This window comes from Phyllostomus discolor, chromosome 3, assembly GCF_004126475.2.
Source record: "Phyllostomus discolor isolate MPI-MPIP mPhyDis1 chromosome 3, mPhyDis1.pri.v3, whole genome shotgun sequence".
In the NCBI taxonomy this organism is placed as follows: Eukaryota; Metazoa; Chordata; class Mammalia; order Chiroptera; family Phyllostomidae; genus Phyllostomus; species Phyllostomus discolor.
Genome location: NC_040905.2, coordinates 98,220,032 through 98,243,966, shown reverse-complemented (window position 1 = coordinate 98,243,966; position 23,935 = coordinate 98,220,032). Strand labels below are relative to the sequence as shown.

General features: G+C 38.3%; 1 protein-coding gene across 2 annotated transcripts in view; it reads left to right on the top strand.

The window, feature by feature from the left end:
* LOC114503588 (S-adenosyl-L-methionine-dependent tRNA 4-demethylwyosine synthase TYW1) overlaps positions 1-23,935 on the top strand; it is a 172,415-nt gene that overhangs the window by 76,310 nt on the left and 72,170 nt on the right. For both annotated transcript variants that reach the window (XM_036020853.1, XM_028521249.2), the window contains exon 11: positions 17,752-17,861. In XM_036020853.1, the coding sequence (XP_035876746.1) occupies positions 17,752-17,861 (110 nt within the window). The remainder of the gene's footprint in view (positions 1-17,751; positions 17,862-23,935) is intronic.

Sequence of the window (23,935 nt, the reverse complement as noted above, 5' to 3'; positions counted from 1 at the left end):
ACTCTTCTTAACCTCCCCCTGTCTATTTTGTACCTACTATTTATGCTTCTTATTCCCTGTATCTTTTCCCCCATTATCCTTCCTCCCTGTCTCCACTGATAACCCTCAATGTGATCTCCATTTCTGTGACTCTCTTCCTCTTCTAGTTGTTTGCTTAGTTTGTTTTTGTTTTTGATTTTTTTAGGTTCAGTTCTTGACAGTTGTGAGTTTGTTGTCATTTTACTGTTCAGAGTTTTGATCATCATTTTCTTAGATAAGTCCCTTTAACATTTCCTATAATAAGGGCTGGGTGATGATGAACTCCTTTAACTTGACCTTATCCGAGAAGCACTTTATCTGCCCTTCCATTCTAAAAGATAGCTTTGCTGGATAGAGTAATCTTGGATGTAGGTCCTTGTCTCCTTTCCTCTTGCTGCTTTTAACATTCTCTCCTTCTCTTTAATCCTGAGTAATGTAATTATGATGTGCCTTGGTGTGTGTTTCCTTGGGTCCAACTTCTTTGGGATTCTCTGAGCTTCCTGGACTCCCTGGAAGTCTATTTCCTTTGCCAGATTGGGGAAGTTATTCTTCATTATGTTTTTAAATAAGTTTTCAATTTCTTGTTCTTCCTCTTCTTCTTCTGGCACCCCTATGATTCAGATGTTGGAACGTTTAAAGTTGTGCCGGAGGTTCCTAAGCCTCTCCTCATTTTTTTGAATTCTTGTTTCTTCATTCTGTTTTGCTCGAATGTTTATTTCTTCCTTCTGGTCCAAACCATTGATTTGGGTTTTGGTTTACTTCCCTCACTGCTGGTTTCCTGTACATTTCTCTTCATTTCACTTTGCATAGCCTTCACTTTTACCCTTATTTTGTGACCTTACTCAACCAATTCTGTGAGCATCCTGATTACCAGTGTTTGGAACTCTGCATCTGGTAGCCTGACTATCTCTTCATCACTTAGTTCTGTTTTTAGAGCATTGATCTGTTCTTTCATTAGGGCCTTTTGTTTCTTTTTTTTTTTTTTGTCTTGAGGCAGGTGTTGTGATGTAAGGGGCAGAGCCTTAGTTATTTACCAGGGCGGGGCAACCCATTTCACCGTGTTGTGGTGCTGTATGTAGGGGAGGGGTCCAAAAGGAAACAATGCCACTTGCTCAGCTTTCATTCTGCTTTCATTCACTTCCCCCACTACCCAAAGCAAACTGGGCCCTTCTGGTGCTGATTCCTGGGTGGGTGGGTTTGTGTACATTTTAGGACCCTGTGGGTCTTTCCAGTGAACTCTCCTGTGAGGCTGAGAGTTTCTCCGGCTGTTGCAACCTCCACAGGTTTTTACCACTAGAGGTTTTGAGGGTTTAGTTTCCCGTGCTGGAACCCTGGGTTGTGTGGTCTGACTTGCTCCCCAGTTCTTCTTTCTGGCTTCTCTGCACGTGAACATGGGACCACCTGGTCCTCCAGCTGCTGCCTTGCTGAGCCTCCTCTCTGTCCCATCTGCCGGTCCCCACCCTCCTACTGGTTTGAATTAATGTTTCTTCTTTAACTCCTTCTTTGTTGGACTTCCATACAGTTCGATTTTCTGGCAGTTCTGGTTTGTTTTTAAATTGGTTGTTGTACTTCTTTTGGTTGTGGGAGGAGACAAAGTATGTCTAGCTATACCTCCATCATGGCTGGAAGTTCCTTAACTGCTTTTGTTTAGTTGGTCTTACTTACCGTGATTGTTGATATTGAAAAACTATTGATAAATGTTTTTTATTCTTGTATTTGTACCTTCTCTTTATTTGCTTTTCTACATTTTCGTCCCTTTTTAGCATTATTTTTTTAAATATATTTTATTGATTATGCTATTACAGTTGTCCCATTTCCCCCCCTTCACTCCCCTCCACCCTGTACACCCTCTCCCACCCATATCCCCCCCTTTAGTCATGTCCATGTGTCATACTTATGAGTTCTTTAGCTTCTACATTTCCCATACTATTCTTACCCTCCCCCTGTCTATTTTCAACCTACAATCTATGCTACTTATTCTCTGTACCTTTTCCCCCTCTCTCCTCCTCCCACTCCCCTGTTGCTAACCCTCCATGTGATCTCCGTTTCTGTGGTTGGTTCTGTTCCTGTTCTAGTTGTTTGCTTAGTTTCTTTTGGTTTTGCTTTAGGTGTGGTTGTTAATAATTGTGAGTTTGCTGTCCTTTTACTATACATGTATTTTCTTTATCTTCTTTTCTCAGGTAAGTCCCTTTAACATTTCATATAATAAGGGCTTGGTGATGATGAACTCCTTTAACTTGACCTTATCTGAAAAGCACTTTATCTACCCTTCCATTCTAAATGAAAGCTTTGCTGGATAGAGCAATCTGGGATGTAGGTCCTTGCCTTTCATGTCTTGGAATACTTCTTTCCAGCCCCTTCTTGCCTGTAAGGTCTCTTTGGAGAAATCAGCTGACAGTCTGATGGGAACTCCTTTGTAGGTGACTGTCCCCTTATCTCTTGCTACTTCTAGTATTCTCTCCTTCATTTTTACCTTGGCTATTGTAATTATGATGTGCCTTGGTGTGTTTCTTCTTGGTCCAACTTCTTTGGGGCTCTCTGAGCTTCCTGGATTTCCTGGCAGTCTATTTCCTTTGCCAGAATGGGGAAGTTCTCCTTTATTATTTGTTCAGATACGTGCTCAATTTGTTGCTTTTCCCCTTCCCATTCTGGTACCCCTATAATTCGGATGTTGGAACGTTTAAAGATGTCCTGGAGGTTCCTAAGCTTCTCCTCGTTTGTTTTAGTTCTTATTTCTCCATTCTTTCCTGTTTGGTTGTTTTTTTCTTCCTTCTGGTCCAGTCTATTGTTTTGAGTCCCAGTTTCCTTCCCATCACTATTGGTTCTCCGTGCATCTTCCTTCATCTCTTTTATGGTAACCTGCATTTTTTCATGTAATTTGTGCCCAGAATCAACCAATTCTGTGACCTTCCTGATCACCAGTGTTTTGAACTGTGCATCTGATAGATGGGCAATCTCTTGGTCGCTCAAAAGGATGAGTCCTGGGGCATTGATCTGTTCTTCTGTTTGAGACAAGTCTCTCTCTCTCTCTCTCTCTCTCTTTTTTTTTTGGTTTGATCGCTCCTGTTATGGTGAGGGGCGGAGCCTTAGGTGTTTACCGGGGCTGGGCACCCCAGTCGCTAGATTGTGACGTTGTATGTGGGGGCAGGGGTGTGAGGGAACAATGGCGGTAGCTGTGTTCTCCTGGGACCTCAGTCCTTTCTCTGGGATCGTGGGTTGCGAGCTCTGCCCTGGTCCACAATCGCTGCTTCACCGGGTCCGCCAGCTGCTGCTTGCGTACTCAGGGTCCGCCCGCTGCGACCTTGTGTGCCTGAGATGCCTTATGAGCCCAATTCTCCCTGTTCTCTGCGCCGCGCCCCCGCGCCCGGCTGCTTGTCTCCGCCCCTCCCACCAGTCTGGAGGAACGGGTCTACTTCAACTTCTTGGCTGTACGACTTCCATTCAGATAAATTCTCTATCAGTTCTGGGTGTTATTCTGCCTTTAAATTGTTGTTGTTCTAATCTTGGTTGTGCGTGGAGGTTCGGTGCGTCCACCTATGCCTCCATCTTGCCGGAAGTATCTTGGTATTAACTCTTTAGATGATTAGTGGACTTTAGTGAAAACTGTTCCTGGGCTTTTCTTTGCAGGGAGATTTTTTATTCCTGATTCAGTTAGTTTCTTGTTAGATGTTTGTTCAGATTTTCTGTTACTATGTGAGTTAGTGCTGGCACTTTGTGTGTTTCAAGGAATTTTTGTACATTTTATTTGATCTGTCTAGTTTGTTGTCATATAGTTGTTCATAGTATCCTCATAATCCTCTTTATTTCTGTAAGGTTGGTAGTAATATTTTCAGTTTGATTTCTGATTTTAGTAATTTTAGTCTTTTATTTCTTAATCCAGGTGAAGATGATTTGTGAGTTTGCTATCTTTGCAAGAACTACCTTTTGGTTTCATTGATTATTTTTTAAATTTATTGAAACTTGTTTTCTGACCGAACAGGGCCTGTTTCGAAAATGTTCTATGTGCACTTGGGAAAAAATGCATATTCTGATGTGTTTGGATGTATTATCTGTATATGTTGTAGGTGTTATAGATTTATAGTATTGTTCAGATGCTCCATTTCCTTTTCAGTCTTCTGCCTAGTTGTTCTGTCCACTATTTAAGATGTGGTTTTGAATTCTGTGATTACTAATGTAGAATTATATTTTTCTCTTCAGCTTATAATTTTTTGCTTCAGTTTATAACTGTTACATCTTCTTGAAGGACTGACCCATTTATCTATATGTAATGTTCTTTTTTTGACTCTTATAAAAATTTTTGACAAACTCTTGTGTGGTGCAAGTATAGCTATGTTGGCTCTCTTTTGGTTACTATTTGCACAAAATATCTTTCCCTTTTACCTTCAACCTGTTGAGTCTTTGCATCTAAAGTGAATTTCTTGTAGATAGCATATTGATGATCTATTTTTAAAAAATCCATTCTGTTAATCTGGCTTTTCATTAGAGAATTTAATTAATTTAATTTTGTTGTCTATATGTTTTACATCCTTTTTCTTGCTTTTTTATTACTGCCTTCTTTTGTGTTTGGCTTTTTGTTATGTACCACTTGATTCCATTCTGTTGGTTTTCTGTACACTTTTTATTTTCTTGGAGGTTATTACAAGGGGATTATAACTAGCCTATTAAACTTCTAACAACCCACAATTAGTTCTCTTTATTTATGGTAGTTATGTCTGTAAAGCTGAGTGAATGTTACATTGGCAAATACTAAACTATCACTTTTAGGGTACATAAAGGATTAAGTTTCTGTAATTTTCTTGTCTCAACATTTTAATCATTTTATTAATATATAACCTTGTTTCATATGTATGTCTGTTTAAAGACACCTTATTTAATGTGTTGTTGAGTTATTAACACTAAGTGTATGGCTAATGCAATATATATCTCATGCCTGCATGAAGCTCATTTAATATACATATTTTCCCCATAAAGGCACATTATAGCTTTCTTGCACTTAGGAACACTATACTGCACTTCATTACAGTGCTTGGGAACTACTTTCAATAGCAAAATCACCAATAAAAAGCATAAAAATGCAAAAAAACAGAACATAAATTGACTGCCTAAAGAAAACTTGTTTACATTATGAGAACTTAAATAAGAAGGCAGAAGAAGCATCGCCTTGTTTGACTTCATCTGGGCCTATATGTACCAGGTGACTCAAAATGTTGGCTTCTCTGTGCCTGGCCATGGATGATCACCACATGCCTCAACTATTGATTTTGGCAACAAATACATTTTAGCAAGTAGGTAATTTAGCTAATATGGAATCAGCAGACAATGAGGTTTGACTCTCTGTTGAACTGTTACCACCTTTGGTTCAATAGAATTCAGAATATTTCCTCATATAAAACTCCATTCATTCCCCTGTATGTTGTTGTCACAAATGACAATTTTATACATCGTGTGCCCACTCACATAGATTTATGATTGCTGTTTTATTCCTTTAAATTATGTAGGAATAAAAAAGAAGATTCAGAATCCAAAATGCAATAATACTGACTTGTATATATAACCTATATAATTGCCTATATATATATATATATTTTGAATTTCTTTGTATAGTTCAGATTTGTCTAGTGTCAATTAATTTCTGTCTTGAGTATTTCTTGTACACAGGTCTTCTGGTGATGAATTCCTTCAGCTTTTGTTTATCTGGGAATGTCTGAGTGTCTTCAATTTTGAAGAATAGTTTTGCTGAATATAGAATTTTTTGCTGACATATTTTCCTTTTACTGTTTTCAGTATGTCATTCCACTGCCTGCTGACCTCCCTGGTTTCTACTGAAAAATTGGGTCTTAATTTTATTGAGGATTCCTTGTGTATTTTGAGTGTCTACTCTTGCTTCTTTCAAGATTATTTCTCTTTCAACAGTTTGATTATAATGTGTCTTGCTGTGGATTTGTAAAAAATCATCACCTGAGGATGTGTTTTTATTGATTTTAGAGAAAGAAAGGGACAGAGAGAGAGATACCTTGATGTCAGAGAGAAATGTTAATTGGTTGCCTTCCATACGCACCCTGATCAGGGATTGAATCCACAGCCTGGGTATGTGCCTAGACTGGGAATTGAACCCTCAGCCTTTTGGTGTACAGGATGATGGTCCAACCAACTGAGCGGCTTGGCCAGGATGGTGTGGATCTGCTTGAATTTATCCTACTTGGAGTTTACTGAGATTCTTGGATATGTAAATACATGTCTTTTTTTCAAATAGGAAAGTTTTTAATTACTGTTTCTTCTAATATTTTTTCTGCCCTTTTCTCTCTTTCCTCTTGTTTTGGGACTTCCATTATGTATATATTGCTATTCTTGGTGGTGTTCTACATGTCTCTAAGGCTCTGTTCATTTTTCTGTACACTTTTCTGTTACTTAGGCTGGATAATTGATGTATCTTCAAGGTTATTGATTCCTTTTTCACAAAGCCTGCTCAAATATGATATTGAAGCCCTCTACTGAAATTTTCATTTCAGTTATTAGTTTTTTATAGCTAGTGTGGTTTTTGTGTTTTGTTTGTTTTTTGGGGTTCTCTTTTAGCATTTGTATCTCTTAATTGATACTCTGTATTTGTCGAGACATTGTTCTTCTGGTGTCCTTCAGCTTTTTGTTCATGGTTTCCTTTAACTCTGAGAATGTTTAAGAGAGTTGATTTCAAGTCTTTTTCTATTAAGTTTGAGGTTTGAGCTTCATCAGGGAAAGTTTTGTTAATTTCTCCTGGGAATGGGCTGTATTTTTATTGTTTCTTTGTATGCTTTGTAATGTTTTATTGAAAACATCACATTTTGAATATTATGTGTTAACCGTGTAAATCAGATTTTCTCCATTTTTCAGGGTTTGTTTTTGTTGATTACTCTGGGTTTTAGTTGTTTGTTTGCTTGGTTTTCCAACCAGTTTTTGTACAGATTCTATTCTTTGTTGTGTATAGTCTATGAAATCTGTCTCTTAGTGGCTAGCAAAGGCATTAATAGACATTTCCTTAACTGTATGGACCCAAAGAAAAAAAGAGTCTTTGTACTGTGCTTGGGGGGATTTCTTCCAAGTTTAGCTAGGCTGTTTACAACTCTGCCTTACCCCTCACTTCCTGCTTGTGCTGAGTCTAACAGTCAGTCGTAGGTGAAAGTTTTGGGTCTTCTCATGTCATTTCCTAGTATGCATCCTATTCTGAGCATGGTTAAGGCTTTCTAAACTCACCCATTTGTGTGAGCTCTTTTTAGTGCTCTGCTTCACCAAAGAATCTGTCATCTCACACTCCCAGGAGTTCATTCAGCTGTCTGTTGTTTCTCTGAGCTGTGCTCCTTTGATGCAGTCATCAGGTTGTTATTTGTCTACTAAGATCTAAGTTAGGTTTCTCTTATAAACTTTTATTATTAAGTTTTTTGAACATAACCAAGGTGAATAGTATAATGGATGATGTGCATTCTATGTGCATTTATTAACATATTAGCAATTGTGTTTCATTCACCTACCCTAGTCCTCACTACTTTGAGGTAAATCCCAGCCATTACATTGTTTTATTTTGTATATACTTTAATTGACAGATAATATAAAAATAAGGTCTTTTAAAACACAATATAACCATAATACCATTAGCCCACATTTAGTTCTTTACACTCATTCCCTTTTCTGGTTACCCAGGGATATAGTAAAAACAGTGAAAAGCATTTCTTTAGACATTTTCCTAAATGTCCAGATAGGGCAAAATTGCTATTTTTCTCCTGTGGGGAAGCGTGGGAAATTTTACAATGTCTGGACACATTGTTGATTTTTAAATCTGCAGGAGTTGCTACTGGTATCTAGTGGGTAGAGGCCGGAGATGCTCTCAAATATCCTATAGTACACAGGGCAACCTTCCACAACAAAGAATTTTCCAGTCCAAAATGTCAGTTGTGCTGTGTTTGAGAAATCCTGCATACAGTGGTTCAAAGGTGCTTTTTTACTAAAGGGGACTGCTGAAACATGGCAGAATTCAAATTAAACGATACATCAAATCTCTTTTTTGGTGGTAGGGTATGTGCTTAGAAAACTGTAAAAATATTGTAAGGTGAGAGCTTGCAAGCAATAGACATATGGTTATGTGGTTTGAAGTATTTGGGTCACATAATACTTAGCTTGTAGGAGAGATAATCAAAGTGCTTTGTGTACTAGTTCTCAATGTTTGACATTTTATAATCTCTTAAAATTTAAAAAAATCCAATTTTATAGTCTTTTCTTATGATTGTGGACAAAAGTAGTTATTTTTTTGAAGGTCAAGATTCAAAGGAAAGTCCTGGCTGGTGTGGCTCAGTGGATTTAATGCCGGCCTGCAAACCAAAGGGTCGCTGGTTCCATTCCCAGTCAGGGCACATGCCTGGGTTGCAGGCCTGCTCCCCAGCAGGGAGCGCTAGAGAAGCAACCACACAGGGATGTTTCTCTGTGTTTCTTCCTCCTTTCTCCTCTCTCTAAAAATAAATTAATTAATTAAAAAAAAGATTCCGCCCTGGCTGGGGTAGCTTAGTGGATTGAGCGTGGGCTGTGAACCAAAGCATCGCAGGTTCGATTCCCAGTCAGGGCACGCCATGGCCCCCAGCAACTGCACATTGATGTTTTTCTCTCTCTCTCTTTCTCTCTCCCTTCCCTCTCCAAAAATAGATAAATAAAATCTTAAAAAAAAAAGATTCCAAGAAAATATCAGGAGTTAGTAGGTATTACCCCTTACCTGTATTACTTGTTTATAGCCAATAATGCAGTCCTTCAGTTTCTCAAGCAACAAATTTACACAGTTTTAATAAAATACAAGCAATATGCTTAACAAATTTGTTAATGAGAGTTTAGAAAGATAAAAGTAAATGGGTTTTTTATTTACTATGACTTCCAGTAAAGAAGTACTAATACAATAACTTTTAAAATTAGAATTCATCATCTCTTTCAAAAATGAATAACGTAATAAGGATATCAGAAAAGGACTCATAAAAATCAGTATAAATGCTTGTATAAATATTTTTTCTTTATTTTAGCAGGTTCTTAAAATAGTTCCTGAGCCTCAGTTTCCTAGCTCTAAAACAGTAACACCTTCAACACAGGGTTGCTGTGGGGCTTAATTACTGAGTTTGTGCACATGAAAATGTTTTAAACTATAATATGTTGTACAAATGTGTTTTCCAAAATGAATTTCTTACTTCATTTTGATAATATGGGAAGTAGATTGTTATAGACAGATAAAATATTTCCTACTAATTCTCAGAAAGAGGTGTTGAGCGTTATGTGTCTAAATATTCCAAATTTACTATTGTATGTCTCCTATTTCTGTTTAAGTGAAAACTGTACTTGGAAGTTTCACAGTAAGAGTTTTATTTGTCTTTAATAAATAACCTGATTACAAAAGTGGGCAAAGTGTTAGAAATACATGAAAAATAGAAGCTGGAGGAACCGGGTGATCTGGTCCAAGTGCCTCTGTTTGATGATATGCTGAGAGGCAGGCTGAGTTGGGCAACTTCAGCACTGGGGTTGAAAGAGATGAACTGGCAGGACTGGGGTCTTTAAAAGAAAAAGTGCAGGGTCTGTTGTGAGGATAGGGGAGGAGTTGTTCTTCTGGGCATGTGTCTGGGGATTTCAGGATGTGAGCCAGGACAATGGGTTAGGTGAAGAGCAGGCTGTTTCCAGGTACCGGACGGTTAGTCTGACCACCCTCCATCGTGGCTTGTGCCAGGTGTCTGTTGTGCGCGGTGGGAGAGTTTCGATTAAGCTGCAGGCCACCAAGTGAGTCGGGAAAACTGAGTCATAGGAAGTCAGTCCAAAGGGTGAGAAACTAGCCTGACTGGGTCATTAGCAGTGTGGTGGGTTAGGAAACTGGACTCTTTCACAAAGGATCTGACTAGACAGTTCTCCAGAGATGATATAAAAATGCCTAATAAATGCACAAAGAGATACTAATAATATCCAAAAAGTGGAAATAAATATCCATTAACTGATGAATGAACAAAATGTGTGTGCATATAACCGATGTAATATTATTTGACAATAAAAGGGAATGAAGTACCGATACATGCTGCAACATGGGTGAACCTTGACGACATGATGCTAAGTGAAAGAAGCCAGACACAAAGACCACATACTGTTTGATGGCATTCTATTAAATGTCCAGAATACACAAAACTGTGGAAACAGAAAGTGGGTCAATGGTTGCCTAGAGCTGGGGTGGATGTGTGGATTGAAGAGTGACAGCTAAGGGGAGAAGGGCTTCTTTTTGGGATGATGAAAATGTTCTTTTGGGGATGGTGAAAATGTTCTAAAATTGATTGTGGTGATGCATGCACAACTTTGTGAATATACTAAAAGCCATACAATTGTACACTTTAAATGGAATTTTATGGTATGTGAATTATATTCAATAAAGCTCTTTGAAAAAGTTTTACTTGTCCTGAGTAGTAAGCATCAGTTTTTAAAGTATGCTTTAAATGTATTTTGAAAGGTCTCCCTTGCATACAGTGAAAAATTCAAAATATACAAACAATTATACCATGAAAATGGGCTTCCTTAACATTCTTGTTCTCTATCAGTTAGGTTTTCAGAGATTTTCTACACATACGCAAACCAATTTATGTGTGTGCATCCAAATGTGTGTATACACACACAAATGGCAGGATAATTTGCAATGTTCTGTGTCTTGCTTTTTTGCTCCTATTTTATAAAGATCCTTTTATATCAAAGTGCATAAAGATTCGGAACTAGATTTTTATCTGTTAAATTAAATTATTGTTTGGAAAGCAGGAGAAAAATATGTTTAAAGGGCCTTTTGTTTTTAAAGTGTTAAAGAAAGAGAGAACACTTCCCAACACGTTTTAAGATGCTAGTGTAACCTTCATAACTGTCCAGAGAACAGCCCGAAAAACAAAAATGCAGTGCACTTTCACTCATGAACGTGGGTGTAAAATCCTGAACAACTTACTGAAATATTGAGTCCAGCATTGGAAAACAACGGAAGGTCACAACCAAGATGGGTTTAACTTTTGCAGATGCTATTTTTAATTGCTGGTATACCTGGCTATATAATTAATACTTTGATATAGAAAGTGTTTTTTAATATTTTATTATATATATTATATACAGATCATATCAATTTATATACCAATATATAAATACAAATTCTTATTTCCTGTGTTTCTAACGTTTAGTGGTTTAAGGAAACAAAACTTTTTCTTATATGAGAAATTGCAAAGGTAGTATATATAGACTTCCAATATACCTTTCATCCATCTTCCCCTAATGTTAACCTTTTACATTACCATAGAACAATGATCAAAACCAAGAAATTAACATTGATACCATACTATTAATTAATGTGCAGACTCTTTAGATTTTGCCAGTTTTTCCATTACTCTGATTTTTCTGTTATGGGACCCAGTTCAGTGTCCCACATTGCATGTAATTTTTACGTCCTTAGTCTTTTGCTCTTTGTAACAGTGCCTTAGTTTTTCTTGTCTTTCACATCCTTGACACTTTTAAAAAATATTGGTCAAGTGTTTTGTAGACGGTTCCTCAGTTTGGTTTGTGAGGCACACTTTTATGAAATTGAGATTATGGATTTTGTGTGTGTGTGTGTGAAATATATGCTGTTCTCAGTACAACATATCAGAATGCTCATGCTGTCATTTTGTCTTATTCCTGATGATGTCCAAGGTATGAACAGGAAGAGTTATTTTTAGTTGTTGTTGTTTTATCCAATAGATATGCAGTTGTTCTGGCAACATTTATTGGAAGACTATTCTTTCTCCACTGAGTTGTCTTTGCACCTTTGTCAAAAATCAATTGACAGTTTATGTGTGAGTATGTTTCTGGCCTCTCATTCTGTTTCTGTTGATATATTTGTCTCTCCTTAGCCAGTATCACACTGTGTTTTTGAAAGTATACTTTATTGATTATGCTATTACAGTTGTCCCATTTTTTTCTTCCCTTTATTCCCCTCTGCTCTGCACCCACACTCTCACAGGCATTCCCCCACCCCCCTTAGTTCATGCCCATGGGTTGTATATATACATTCTTCGTCTTCTCCATTTCCCATACTATACTTAACCTCCCTGTCTATTTTGTACCTACTGTTTTTTATTCTTATTCCCTGTACCTTTTCCCCCATTATCCTTCCTCCCCAACCCCACTGATGACCCCCCATGTGATCTCCATTTCTGTGATTCTCTTCCTGTTCTAGTTGTTTCCTTAGTTTGTTTTTAGGTTCAGTTGTTGACAGTTGTGAGTTTGCTGTCATTTTACTGTTCATGTTTTTGATCTTCTTTTTCTCAGGTAAGTCCCTTTAACATTTCCTATAATAAGGGCTTGGTGATGATGAACTCCTTTAACTTGACCTTATCTGAGAAGCACTTAATCTGCCCTTCCATTCTAAATGACAGCTTTGCTGGATAAAGTGATGTTGGATATAGGTCCTTGCCTTTCATGACTTGGAATACTTCTTTCCAGCCCCTTCTTGTTTGTAAGGTTTCTTTTGAGAAATCAGCTGGTAGACTTATGGGCACTCCTTTGTAGGTAACTGTCTCCTTTTCTCTTGCTGCTTTTAACATGCTCTCCTTCTCTTTAATCCTGGGTGATGTAATTATGATGTGCCTTGGTGTGGGCTTCCCTGGGTCCAACTTCTTGGGATTCTCTGAGCTTCCTGGACTCCCTGGAAGTCTATTTCCTTTGCCAGGATGGGGAAGTTCTCCTTCATTATGTTTTCAGTTTCTTGTTCTTCCTCTTCTTCTTCTGGCACCCCTATGATTCAGATGTTGGAATGTTTAAAGTTGTCCCAGAAGTTCCTAAGCCTCTCTTCATTATTTTAAAAATTCTTGTTTCTTCATTCTGTTCTGGTTGAATGTTTATTTCTTCCTTCTGCTCCAAACTGTTGATTTGAGTCCCAGTTTCCTTCACTGGTGATTCTTTGTATATTTTTCTTTATTTCACTTTGCATAGCCTTCACTTTTCCCCTATTTTGCGACCTACTCAACCATTTCTGTGAGCATCCTGATTACCAGTGTTTTGAACTCTGCATCTGATAGGCTGGGTATCTCTTCCTCACTTAGTTCTGTTTTTGGAGCTTTGATCTGTTCTTTCATTAGGTCCATATTTCTTTGTCTCAGTGGGCCTGAGTTTTGTTAGATACTTCTTTTATTTGTATATCATATGGGTTTTTAAAAAATTTTATTCTGTTAATATGCTAAAATACAGTGATTGATTTTTGGATGTTGAGCCAGTCTTGTATTTCTGGGATAAGCTACTTGTTGTGATATATTATCCTCTTTATATGTTGTTGGATTCAATTTGCTAGTTTTTTTTCTGTTTTAGATTTCTGTGTCTGTGTTCATGGAAAGATATTGATCTGTATACTGGGGATATCTTTGTCTGCTTTTTTTTTTTTTATTTCAGTAATGCTAACCTGGGTCTTATGTTTTGAGTTCATTTGATAATCTCTGTCTTTTAATTGGTGGGTTTAAATCATTCGTATTGAAAGTGATTTTTGGTATGGTTTGATTACAGTCCTCTATCTTGCTGTTTTCTATTTGTTCTCAATGTTCATTGAAAAATTTTTTCGTCCTCATTTCATGTAAATTAAGCATTTTTAGTGATTTTATGTGCATTCTTGGCTTATTATGTGTATATCTTTAAAATTTTTTTAAAGGTTCCCCTCAGGTTTACAATATACATCTTTATTTATTCAGGTCTACCTTCAAATTACATTGTTTCATTTTATGTGTAGTATAAGGAATTTACAATAGTATATTCCCTGTTTCTCTCTACCATCCTTTGGCTATTGTTGGCATAAGTTTTACTTTTGCATGAGCCGTTAACATAACATATCAGCACTCTTTTAACACACAGTATCAATTAGTTTTAGGACAATGAAGAGCAAAAAGGTAAATTTTATTTTTCCTTAGTTTTCCTTTTCCCAATATGCATTATTTCCTTCTATAAATTTAAGTTTTTACTTAGTATCATGTTTGTTTTGCTTGAACAATTTCCTCGAACATATATTATAACGTAGCTTTGCTGACAAGGAAAATTACTCAGATTTTCTGCAGAAGTCTTTACTTCTCCCCTTTTGAAGGGTATTCTCACAGGGTATAGAATTCTGGCTTGACACATTTTGTTTGTCTGTTTCCTTTAAGCAGTTTTCTCAGGTGTCAGTATAGTCTTATCTGCCTTATTTGTTTCCTGATGAGATGTCAGATGTAATTATTATCCTTGTTCCTATGTAATGTGTCTTTTTTCTTCAGCTCAAAAGATTTTCCCAGTTTCTTTGTTTTCATCAGTTTGGCTTTGATACTTTAGTTTTTGTTTTTTTTAAATATCTTGTTGTTATTCCATGAGCTTCTTAGATTTCTGGTTGTTTCTCATTAACTTTGGGAAATTGTTGGCTATAATATTTCTACTATTTTGTTCTCTTTGTTCTCCTTCTGGGATTCCAATTATATGTATTTTGGACCTTTGATAGTGTCCCAGAGCTCTTGTCCTTTATTTCATTTTTTGGGGGGAGGTCTTTGTTTAATATTTAGCTTACTTATGTTGTTATCTTCAAGTTTTTTGACAATTTCCTGAGCTATTTTTAATCTGCTGTTGAACCTTTTGAAGGCTTGTTGTTGCATAGTTAGCATTTCTATTTGATTGTGGTTATAATTTTAATCTCTGCTGAATTTACTCATCTGATCCTGCATGTTGCTGACCTTTTTTTAAAGTATATTTTATTATTATGTTATTACAGTTGTCCCAATTTTAACCCCTTTGCCCCCTCCACCTGGTACCCCCCTCTCCTCCAGCAATCCCCCCCATTTAGTTCAGGTCCATGGGTCATGCATATAAGTTCTTTGGCTTCTGCATTGCCCATAGTGTTCTTAACATCCCCCTACCTATTTTGTACCTACCCAATTGTGCTTATAAATACATATACCTTTTCTCCCAGTCTCCCCCTTCCCCTTCCTAGCTGATAACCCTCCAAATGATCTCCATATCTGTGATTCTATTCCTGTTCTAGTTGTTTGTTGAGTTTGTTTTTGTTTCTTAGATTCAGTTGTTGATAGTTGTGAGTTTGTGTCTTTTTAAAGTTCATAGTTCTGATCTTTTTTTTTAGCTTTTTTAAAAGATTTTATTTATCTATTTTTAGATAGAGGGAAAGGGTGGGAGAAAAAAAGGGAGAGAAACATCAATGTGTGGTTGCCTCTCACATGTCCCCCACTGGGGACCTGGCCTGCAACCCAGGCATGTGCCCTGACTGGGAATTGAACCAGTGACCTTTGGTTCACAGGCTGGCACTCAATCCACTGAGCCACACCAGCCAGGGCAATTGACCTTCTTTTTCTTAACATTTCATATAATAGTGGTTTGGTGATGATGAACTCCTTTGGTTTTACCTTGTCTCATAAGCACTTTATCTGTCCTTCCATTTTAAATAATAGTTTTGCTGCACAGAGTAATCTAAGTTATAGGTCTTTGCTTTTCATCATTTTGTATACTACTTGCCAGTCCTTTCTTGCCTGCAAAGTTTCTTTTGAGCAATCAGCTGACAGTCTTATGGGAACTTTTTTGTAGGTACCTCTCTCCTTTTCTCTTGTTGCTTTTAAGATTCTCTCTTTTTCTTTAACCTTTGGCAGTTTAATTATGATATGTCTTGGTGTGGACCTCTTTGGGTTCATCTTGTTTGGGACTGTCTGTGCTTCCTGGACTTGTATGTCTATTTCCTTCACCAAATTAGGGAAGTTATCTTTCATAATTTTTTCAAATAAGTTTTTGGTTTCTTGCTATTCCTCTTCTCCTTCTGGCATCCCTATGATTTGGATGATGTCCCAGAGTCTTCTTATTTATCATCATTTTTTTGAATTTTTGTTTCTTCATTTTGTTCTGGTTGACTATTTATTTTACCCTTATGTTCCAAATTGTTGATTTGAATCCCAGCTTCCTTCCTTTCACTGTTGGTTTCCTGTGGATTTTTCTTCATTTTCTTGAGTATAACCTTCATTTCTTCCCTTATGCTTTTGCCATATTCAGTGAGATTTGTGAGCATCCTGACCACTAGTGATTTTGAGTTGTGTGTCTGATAGGTTGGCTATCTCGGCATTAGTTAATTCTTTTTCTGGGGTTCTGTTCTGTTCCTTCATTTGGACCATATTTCTTTGTTTGCTTATTTTGCAGCCTCCCTGTGTCTGTGTACTAGGTAGAGCCGCTTTTATTTCCTGTCTTAGGACACCTGTTAAGTTGTATGGGCAGAGCCTTGGGTATTCACCGGGGTGGGGGGTAGGCTACCTGCTTCACTGCTTTGTGACTCCATCTGTTAGGGAGGGGTTGATGAGGGGGATTGCTACTGCTGAATGACTCTTGGGGGCTTGCCTGGCATTTGCCCCCTTTCCAGTCACTTCACCCACTTCCCATATGTGACTGATTTCCCTCCAGCTGCTGTCCCAGTTGTAGTTCCCAGAGTGGGTGGACTTGCACACATTTTGGGCTCTCCTGAGAAACCAGCTGTTTCTTTTGCCACCCCAATCCTCACTGAATTTACAGTTAGAAGTTATGAGGCTTTATTTTTCCTGGTGGTGGAACTGTGGGCTGCACAGTCTGGCCTGAGTCTGGGATCGCTGGCTTACCAGGTGTCCGCCGGACTTTTATCCCCACACGTGACTGTGGTGGATTCCGCTGGCCCCGACTCACGGCCACCACACTGCGTCCTCTCCACCCCTCTCCCCGGTTCCACCCTTTCTACCCGTCTGGATGAATGTAGCTTCTTTAAATCCTTGGTTGTTGAACTTCCATACAATTCTGGATGACTTTTGGCAGTTCTGGGTGTTTTTTGTTTTTAAGTTAGTTGTGTTCCTTTTAATGGTTGTGCAATGAGGCAAAGTGTGTCTACCTATGCCTCCATCTTGACCGGAAGCCTGACCTTTTCTGTTAGGGCTTTTAACATATCGATCGTAGTTTAAAAAAATTTTCTGTCAGATAGTTCCAACGCATGTCAAAAGAGTTTTTTTTATTGCTTTCTATTGGAGGTGTGTTGTTTTTCTTGCTTTTTTGTATACCTTATAATTTTTTGTTTGAATTGGGACATTTATTTAGTACATAAAAGACTGAGGTAAGTTTTCTGCATTTTGAAACTGGCACACCTTTTCTTTCTGCGAGGCCTTTCTTGTTGGAGTTAATCTAGTCCAGAACTGGGCTTGAGTTAAGGTTTGTTGTTTTTGTGCATACCCTCAGTGTATCACTGGCTTAAAATTCCTTTAGGCTTACCTTGTATAGCATGGAGGCAGGTCTGCCAAAGGTTTTTGTTTTTTTGTTTGTTTGTTTGTTTCTCATTATCTGATACATCCTGAGCTTTAGGTCTTCCCACTGCACAGCCTCCTAGGGAGGGTCTATGACTATGATCTTGCAACTATTCTGGCAGAATTCTGCTGTTAGTTGTTATTAGATAGATGCTTGTTAGCCTAGTAGTGGGTGGCTAGGAGTGAGGGGTATACGTTTTGTATCATTAGGATTAAACCTCAGTCTCAGCCAAGCACTTCTCTGTTCCCTCCTCTCTGTGAGTTGTCATGACTTAAGTTTATTTCTGATTAAATAATAAAATACAGCTATAAACAGCTAAGATTTCAGGGGGAAATCAACTCTGGTTTTATGATTTCATTAAGTATTTCATAGTAGATGACTAGCTGTGATCTTGTTACAGAGAGTATTTTAGCATGTTTGCCTTTTTCCTAGGCACCACACCAACCCAGTGGGCACTGAGTGGCGGTGGAAGATGGACCAGCCTGAACTGATCTTAAAGGAAGCCATTGAAAACCATCAGAACATGATCAAGCAGTTTAAAGGTATTTACCTTTTTTCTATACAAAGAAACACTGATAACCTGAATTAAATTGGCAGAGGAATTACCTCTTTAGCAGGATTTTGTCCCCTTTGGCAAATTTTTTTATAGATATGTGTAAACTTTGTAGATATAGTACATATATTTGACCTTTTTAGTTTTTTTTTTTTTAATTGATTTTTAGAGAGAGAGGAAGAGGGGGAGAGAGAAACATTGATTTGTTCCACTTACTCGTGCATTCATTGGCTGATTCTTACATGTGCCCTGACCGGGATCAAACCGACAACTTTGGCACATTGGGATGATGCTCCACCCAACTGACCTACCCAGCCAGGGCCTGGTCTATTTTGTGTTTTACTTATAAGTTTTATGTCCCATATGATGGAAGAACTAAAAAACTTAATTTAAAGCTTACCAATTTATAGTATAGTGCTTCAATCTCTAAGTTCTGCCTGGGAATGTGTTATCATCCTCCCTAAAAACTTTTGTTTTGCTCTGTTTTCTTGAGCACAGAGCAGCCTATGAATGGACTAAAAATTTTAGATCATGGGGAAACTCTTAAGTAATGTCAGATAGTATTGGGAAAGTGTTTTAAAATAAATGCCTTAAAAAAGGAGGGCTAATATGATAAAAATTTCCTCCACATGATCTGTATGATGTAGTAAAATTCTGCCACTCAGTTTCCAGAATTTCCTGAATTAGTTGTGCCTCATTCTGAAAGGTATTTGACTTGACTGGAGGTTACTGGTCCTCAGGTTTTAATGTGCATCAGAATCATTGGGAGGGCTTGTTAAGACAGACTCCTGTTCTCCTTCCCCAGAGAATGATGCTGTAAGTATGAGGTGGGGACCAAGAATGTGCCTTTCTAACAGATTTCCAGGTGATGTTGATGTGGTTCAACTGGGGACCACACTTTGAGAACCTCTACTGTACCTAGATATGGGGGACTTATACGGTGGTGGCTTTATAAAAACAGCTGTAGACGATCAACTGAAATTTGTTTGGTTCTGATAGATCTCTGTGCTTCTGTCTCTACTTACCACTTTAAGTCCTTGTCTCTTACATTCTCCTTTTCATATGCAACAATAAAAAAATGAATTCCAACTAAGGTTGTTTTGATACAGGCACTCTTGGGGTGCTAACATCACATCTATAAACCCTAGTAATTAGTCTTTTGAAGATCAGGGGATTCTTCTATGCAAAGAAATTTGTTCTGTCAGGTCATTGCTTCTTGAGATTTTAATGTTTCTGATGTTTTATCTGATACCACTAAGCAGTTCTTCCAGTCTCAGCAGACACTGACTGGGTGCCCTACAAATTTAACTCAGTTCTGACACTATCTGGAAATAGCATTGCGCCCCACAGGTTAAGGGTTTAGTCCTACAAAACTGCCCCTACTTTAGAAAGTAGTTGCAAGTCCAGGCTGTTAACTTGTGCTTCTGTGTGACTGGCTGTAAATGTGAGGTTTCTACAACCTCCTTCTTAGATTTGATTAATTTGTTAGGCTCACAGAACATTTATGGTAAGTCCTCATTTAACGTAGTTGGTAGGTTCTTGGAAAGTGTTACTTAAAGTGAAACAATGTATAATGAAACTAGTTTTATCATAGACATTGAGATAAGGAAAAGTTAAGTTCCTACAGCATATTTCTGGTCACAAAAACATCACCAAACTTCTAAATAAAAATGCAGAACACTTCTATTACTAAACATTGAAATAAATGTGAGCTATACATATATTTGGAAAAGATTAATTAAAACAAGTAAGATAATTATTTCCCAACCTGCTTATTCCAATTCAGGGTCACAAGTGGCTGTATCCTCTCCTCGCAGCTCAGAGCACAAGGTGGGAACTCAGCCTGGACAGGACGCCTTTCCCCTCACTCCCACCCACACCCACTCAGGCTGAGCTGATGTAGGCATGCCAGTTCACCCACGTGCACATCTTTAGGTGTGGGAGGAAACTGGAGTCCCAGGAGGAAACCCAGACATGGGGAGCAGGTGTAAACTCCACACACACAGTATCCTCAGCAGGGAATCAGGTTTTCTTTTCTCATCAAGGTTATAATGAAATGAAATTATGTTATCCGAGGACCTGCTGTACTTATGTTTATTATAAGGGATTTTAGAGAAGATATGTGTGAACAGCTAGATGAAGAGGTTCATGGAGTGAGGTCTGAGAGGGCTCTTAGCCCAGGAGCTTCTGTCCCCATGGAACTGGGGTGCACCACAGTGTTCACAGGGGCTCCGTTCACTAACCTGAAATGAAAGCTCATCAAATCTTGTTCAAGAGTTTTTATAGAGCTTAATTTGTAGTACCCTCTTTCCCTTCCCATAGGTCTGAGGGTGTGCCTAAAATTTCAGCTCTGTAAGCATTAGTCTTTCTGGTAACTAGCCCTACTCCTAAGCTGTTTAGGCGTCCTTTCCTAAGTCGGCTCATTAGCATAAACTCAGGAATTCTCAGAGGGGCTCCCTATGAATTACAAAAGACTCTCCTGTGTCTCAGAAAATCCTAAAGGTTTTAAGAGCTTTCCAGGAACCCAAAACAAAAACCATATGTATTTCTTATTATACCATGGTACTTATTATTATTGTTCTTATTTCTTGTGAGAGATTGAGACAAGTAATGCAGATAATAATTCATGATCAGTAAAATGTATACTCAATAATTATTCCCTTATTTTATTCTTTATGAATTTTCTAGGGAAAGTTTACCTGTATATACTTGTGTGTGTCTATGTGATGTAATTTTGTACATTTGCAAAGATGCTAATTAATATTTTAATAGTTCCATCTTGACTTTTAGCCTCAAACACTTTTTTTTTTTAATAACTTACTTTCTCTTATTTGGATAAAGCAGTATCTCTTATAGGTCTTTTGGAAACTTACATGAAACTTTGGTAAAGAGCAAGTAAGTCTCCACATCTGGAATTTGATTAGCTTTTCTTAGACTATTGTTAACTTAGTTAATATTATTGATTGTTGACCTTCAAATAAACTGTATGCCTTTTAAATAAATTTAGGGCAAAGTCCTGTTTTTTTTTGGATAGTGTAAAAGAGTTCTCCAGAGAGACAGAGTCAACAGAATCTTCTGTTGGTTGGTGTGTGTGTAAAGAGAGAGAGAGGGATCGATAGAGAGACTGATTTAAGGAATTGGCTCATGTGATTGTGTAGGCTTGTTGAGTCCAGCAAAAAAAAAAAAAAAAAGGAAGAAAAAAGATGTGGTGGGGTAGACAAGCAAGTTGGAAAACGAGGGAAGAGTTGCAGTTGAGTCTAAAACTGTCTGCTGGCAGTCTTTCTTTTTTGCTGAGGGAAGGTTAGCCTTTGTTCTGTCAAGGTTTTTGACTAATTGGATAAGGTTTGTCTACATTCTGGAGGGCGATCTGCTTTACTGGTGAAGTCCACTGATTTCAATGTTAATCTCATCCAAAAGACACCTTCACAGAAACATCCAGAATAAAGTTGAATCAAATATCTGGGCGCTGTGGCCCAGTCAACTAGATTCTTAAAATTAACCACCACCGATAATACTATCAGAAGCAGGCAAATGCCAGTAATTTTATCTTTATAGTCTAGGAAGTGTATTTTGGTTTAGTGCTTATGAGGCAACATAATTAGATGTTATGAGCATTTTTGACAAGTGAGAAAAGGGAAACTGAGACAGACGGTTATGCAGCCTGAAAACTTGGGTTTCGTGCTGCCTGTCACTACCAGAACCAATGAGTACAGACAAGGATTGAATCTTTATGGGTGCTTTATTAAAATGCTGACAATCTGAGAAGATGGCAGTTTATGTACCCTAAAAACTGCCATAACATCTCATCTCTAGCCAACTTTTTTATAAGAGGAAGAAAAGCATAGGTAAGGAGTTTAGGAAAAGGTTAATCAGATAAGAGTTGTGGTCCACTTGGCAATTTTTCTAGTATTTCTTTATCTACTGATCAGCAATTCTTTATCTGCATCACTGGACAGTCCCTCACTGGATCTCAATGTTCCAGATAGCATCTGATGGCTTGCAGGACCCCTGGGGCACAAAGGTTGAATTGCTTGTTGACCTCCTAGAGTCATGTTAGGTCATGCATTCCAGATCCTGGAATAACAGCTTTCCACATGCACTAATCAATGAAGCCTATCAACTTTAACTAAAGCTAACATCTTTTAACTTTCAGTTTCCCTATCAGTTAGACAAATGGAGCCAAACGATTCAAGCAATTTACACTAGAGAGCACATAGTTTATACCTCTCTTTCCTAACCAGAGAGTAAATTGCTTAAATCACCCTGGTGGAGGAGATAGAAAACAGAAGCCCAATAGTGCCATTAGTGCCAGCCAAACCCAAAGACAGATGAAGTCAGGGAATAAATAATGAAAAACCCAATTAGAACCAAACAAATCCAAGATAGAGGCAAAGCTGACCAAAAAATGACCCTGGTTCCTCTGTGCACTCATTTTGGTTCATCGATGTATTTAAAAAGACACTTGGAAAACTGATGAATATTCTGCTGAAACCCTCCCCCTAGGATTCCCGCCTGTGGAAGAGAAATAAAAGCTCTCAATGTCAAGGATGCTGCATGGGGTCTTTCAGCACCACACCCATGCCTTTTTTCCAGCAGGGACTTTGTCCTTAACTGCAGGGGTCCTCATGAGACTTGTAACCAGTAGAGCAGTGGGCAGTGGTGGCAGCTCATCCTGGGCTAACCCCCTCAACCTGTCTCCAAGGCCCCCTTTTCTCTGACTTCCCAGTGAGCTAACAGCAGCCCCGCTTTGGCTCACTCCTGTCACTGACTTGTACATCTCAGTGACCTGACAGCAGCCCTGCTGTGGTTCACTGCTTTCCTATACTTTCCTGGGGAGCCAAAGCAGCTCTGCCTAAGCTCTCTCCTGTTGCTCTTCTATCCTAGGCCCTTCCTTTGTTTCCCTTTCACCTGCTTTAATAAACGTACTCTCAAAAACACCTGGTCTCATGTTGTGAAATCTTTCCTGCATGGAGTCAGGAGCACACGCACTATGGGCCAGAGTGAGGCAGACCTGGGCCAGGCCTGGTCCCTTTCCAGTCACACTTAGCAATAGGATGATGACTGAGGATGTATGTTTCCTGGACATCTGAGAATCTCCCTGAATGAATTGTGTCCCAGGCAGTTCACGTGGGGAGGAAGCAGCCCTGAGGAATAGACATTCATTTTTCCATTCTGAGATGTCCTTGGCTGAATGACAATCTGAGTTTTGATAGTAATTCTTCTGACCGGAACAATTTTTGCAAATGCACTTTAAATGGAAATAAGTAATGAATAAATCATTAGGCAGATTTATTCACATTAATAGCAGTTAATTATGTGTGCTAGGTTAGCTCATTGTGCGCATGTTCTTTGTTATGTTGACCCTGAGAAGGAATGTGCCTGTTAAGAAGGACTTCTGATGTCTGATTCGGCTTAAATTTATAAACAGAGTCTGAGAGCATTGCTGAACAGAGGCCTCTAATATGCTCTTTGCAATTATGGGGAAAACTTCTGGCTTCCTGCACTGTGTTCCTGACCCTTTTAAACAAGCTCCTAGGCTTGTAAATTAACCAATTACATCTTTACAAACCAATCAGAGTAGCTCCATTCCAACCAATCAAGACAGTGTGTTTGGAGCAATGAAACTGGATTTGGAGTTATTTGCATAATTCCAAATGGTCCAATGTGTGACCAGTGGTGGGCAGTCTTCTCTATAGGAGCCAGCTTCACCTCCGCCTCAATGAAGCTCACTTTGTTACTACTGAAGACTGTATTTCATCAAGCGAAGCGATAACACTGCATCTCGTGTTGTAACATAGAGCCCCTTGGACTGCTGTTTCATGCGTGAGCTTTCTCACAACCAAGCTGTTTCACAATTGAGCTATATTCCATTGAACTGTTTTATAGCTGGGTTCTTTTCACAGATAAGATCTCCCCCTTCACCCCATTCCAAATTGGGGCCTCCTGTTGACAATGAATTGGTGGTGAACACCTGTTGACAGTTGTCAGCCTAATTTGTTAGAGGGACTTGCCCTCTGCAGAAAGGTGTATCTCATTAGCAACCTTGTGCTTACTTTAATTAGT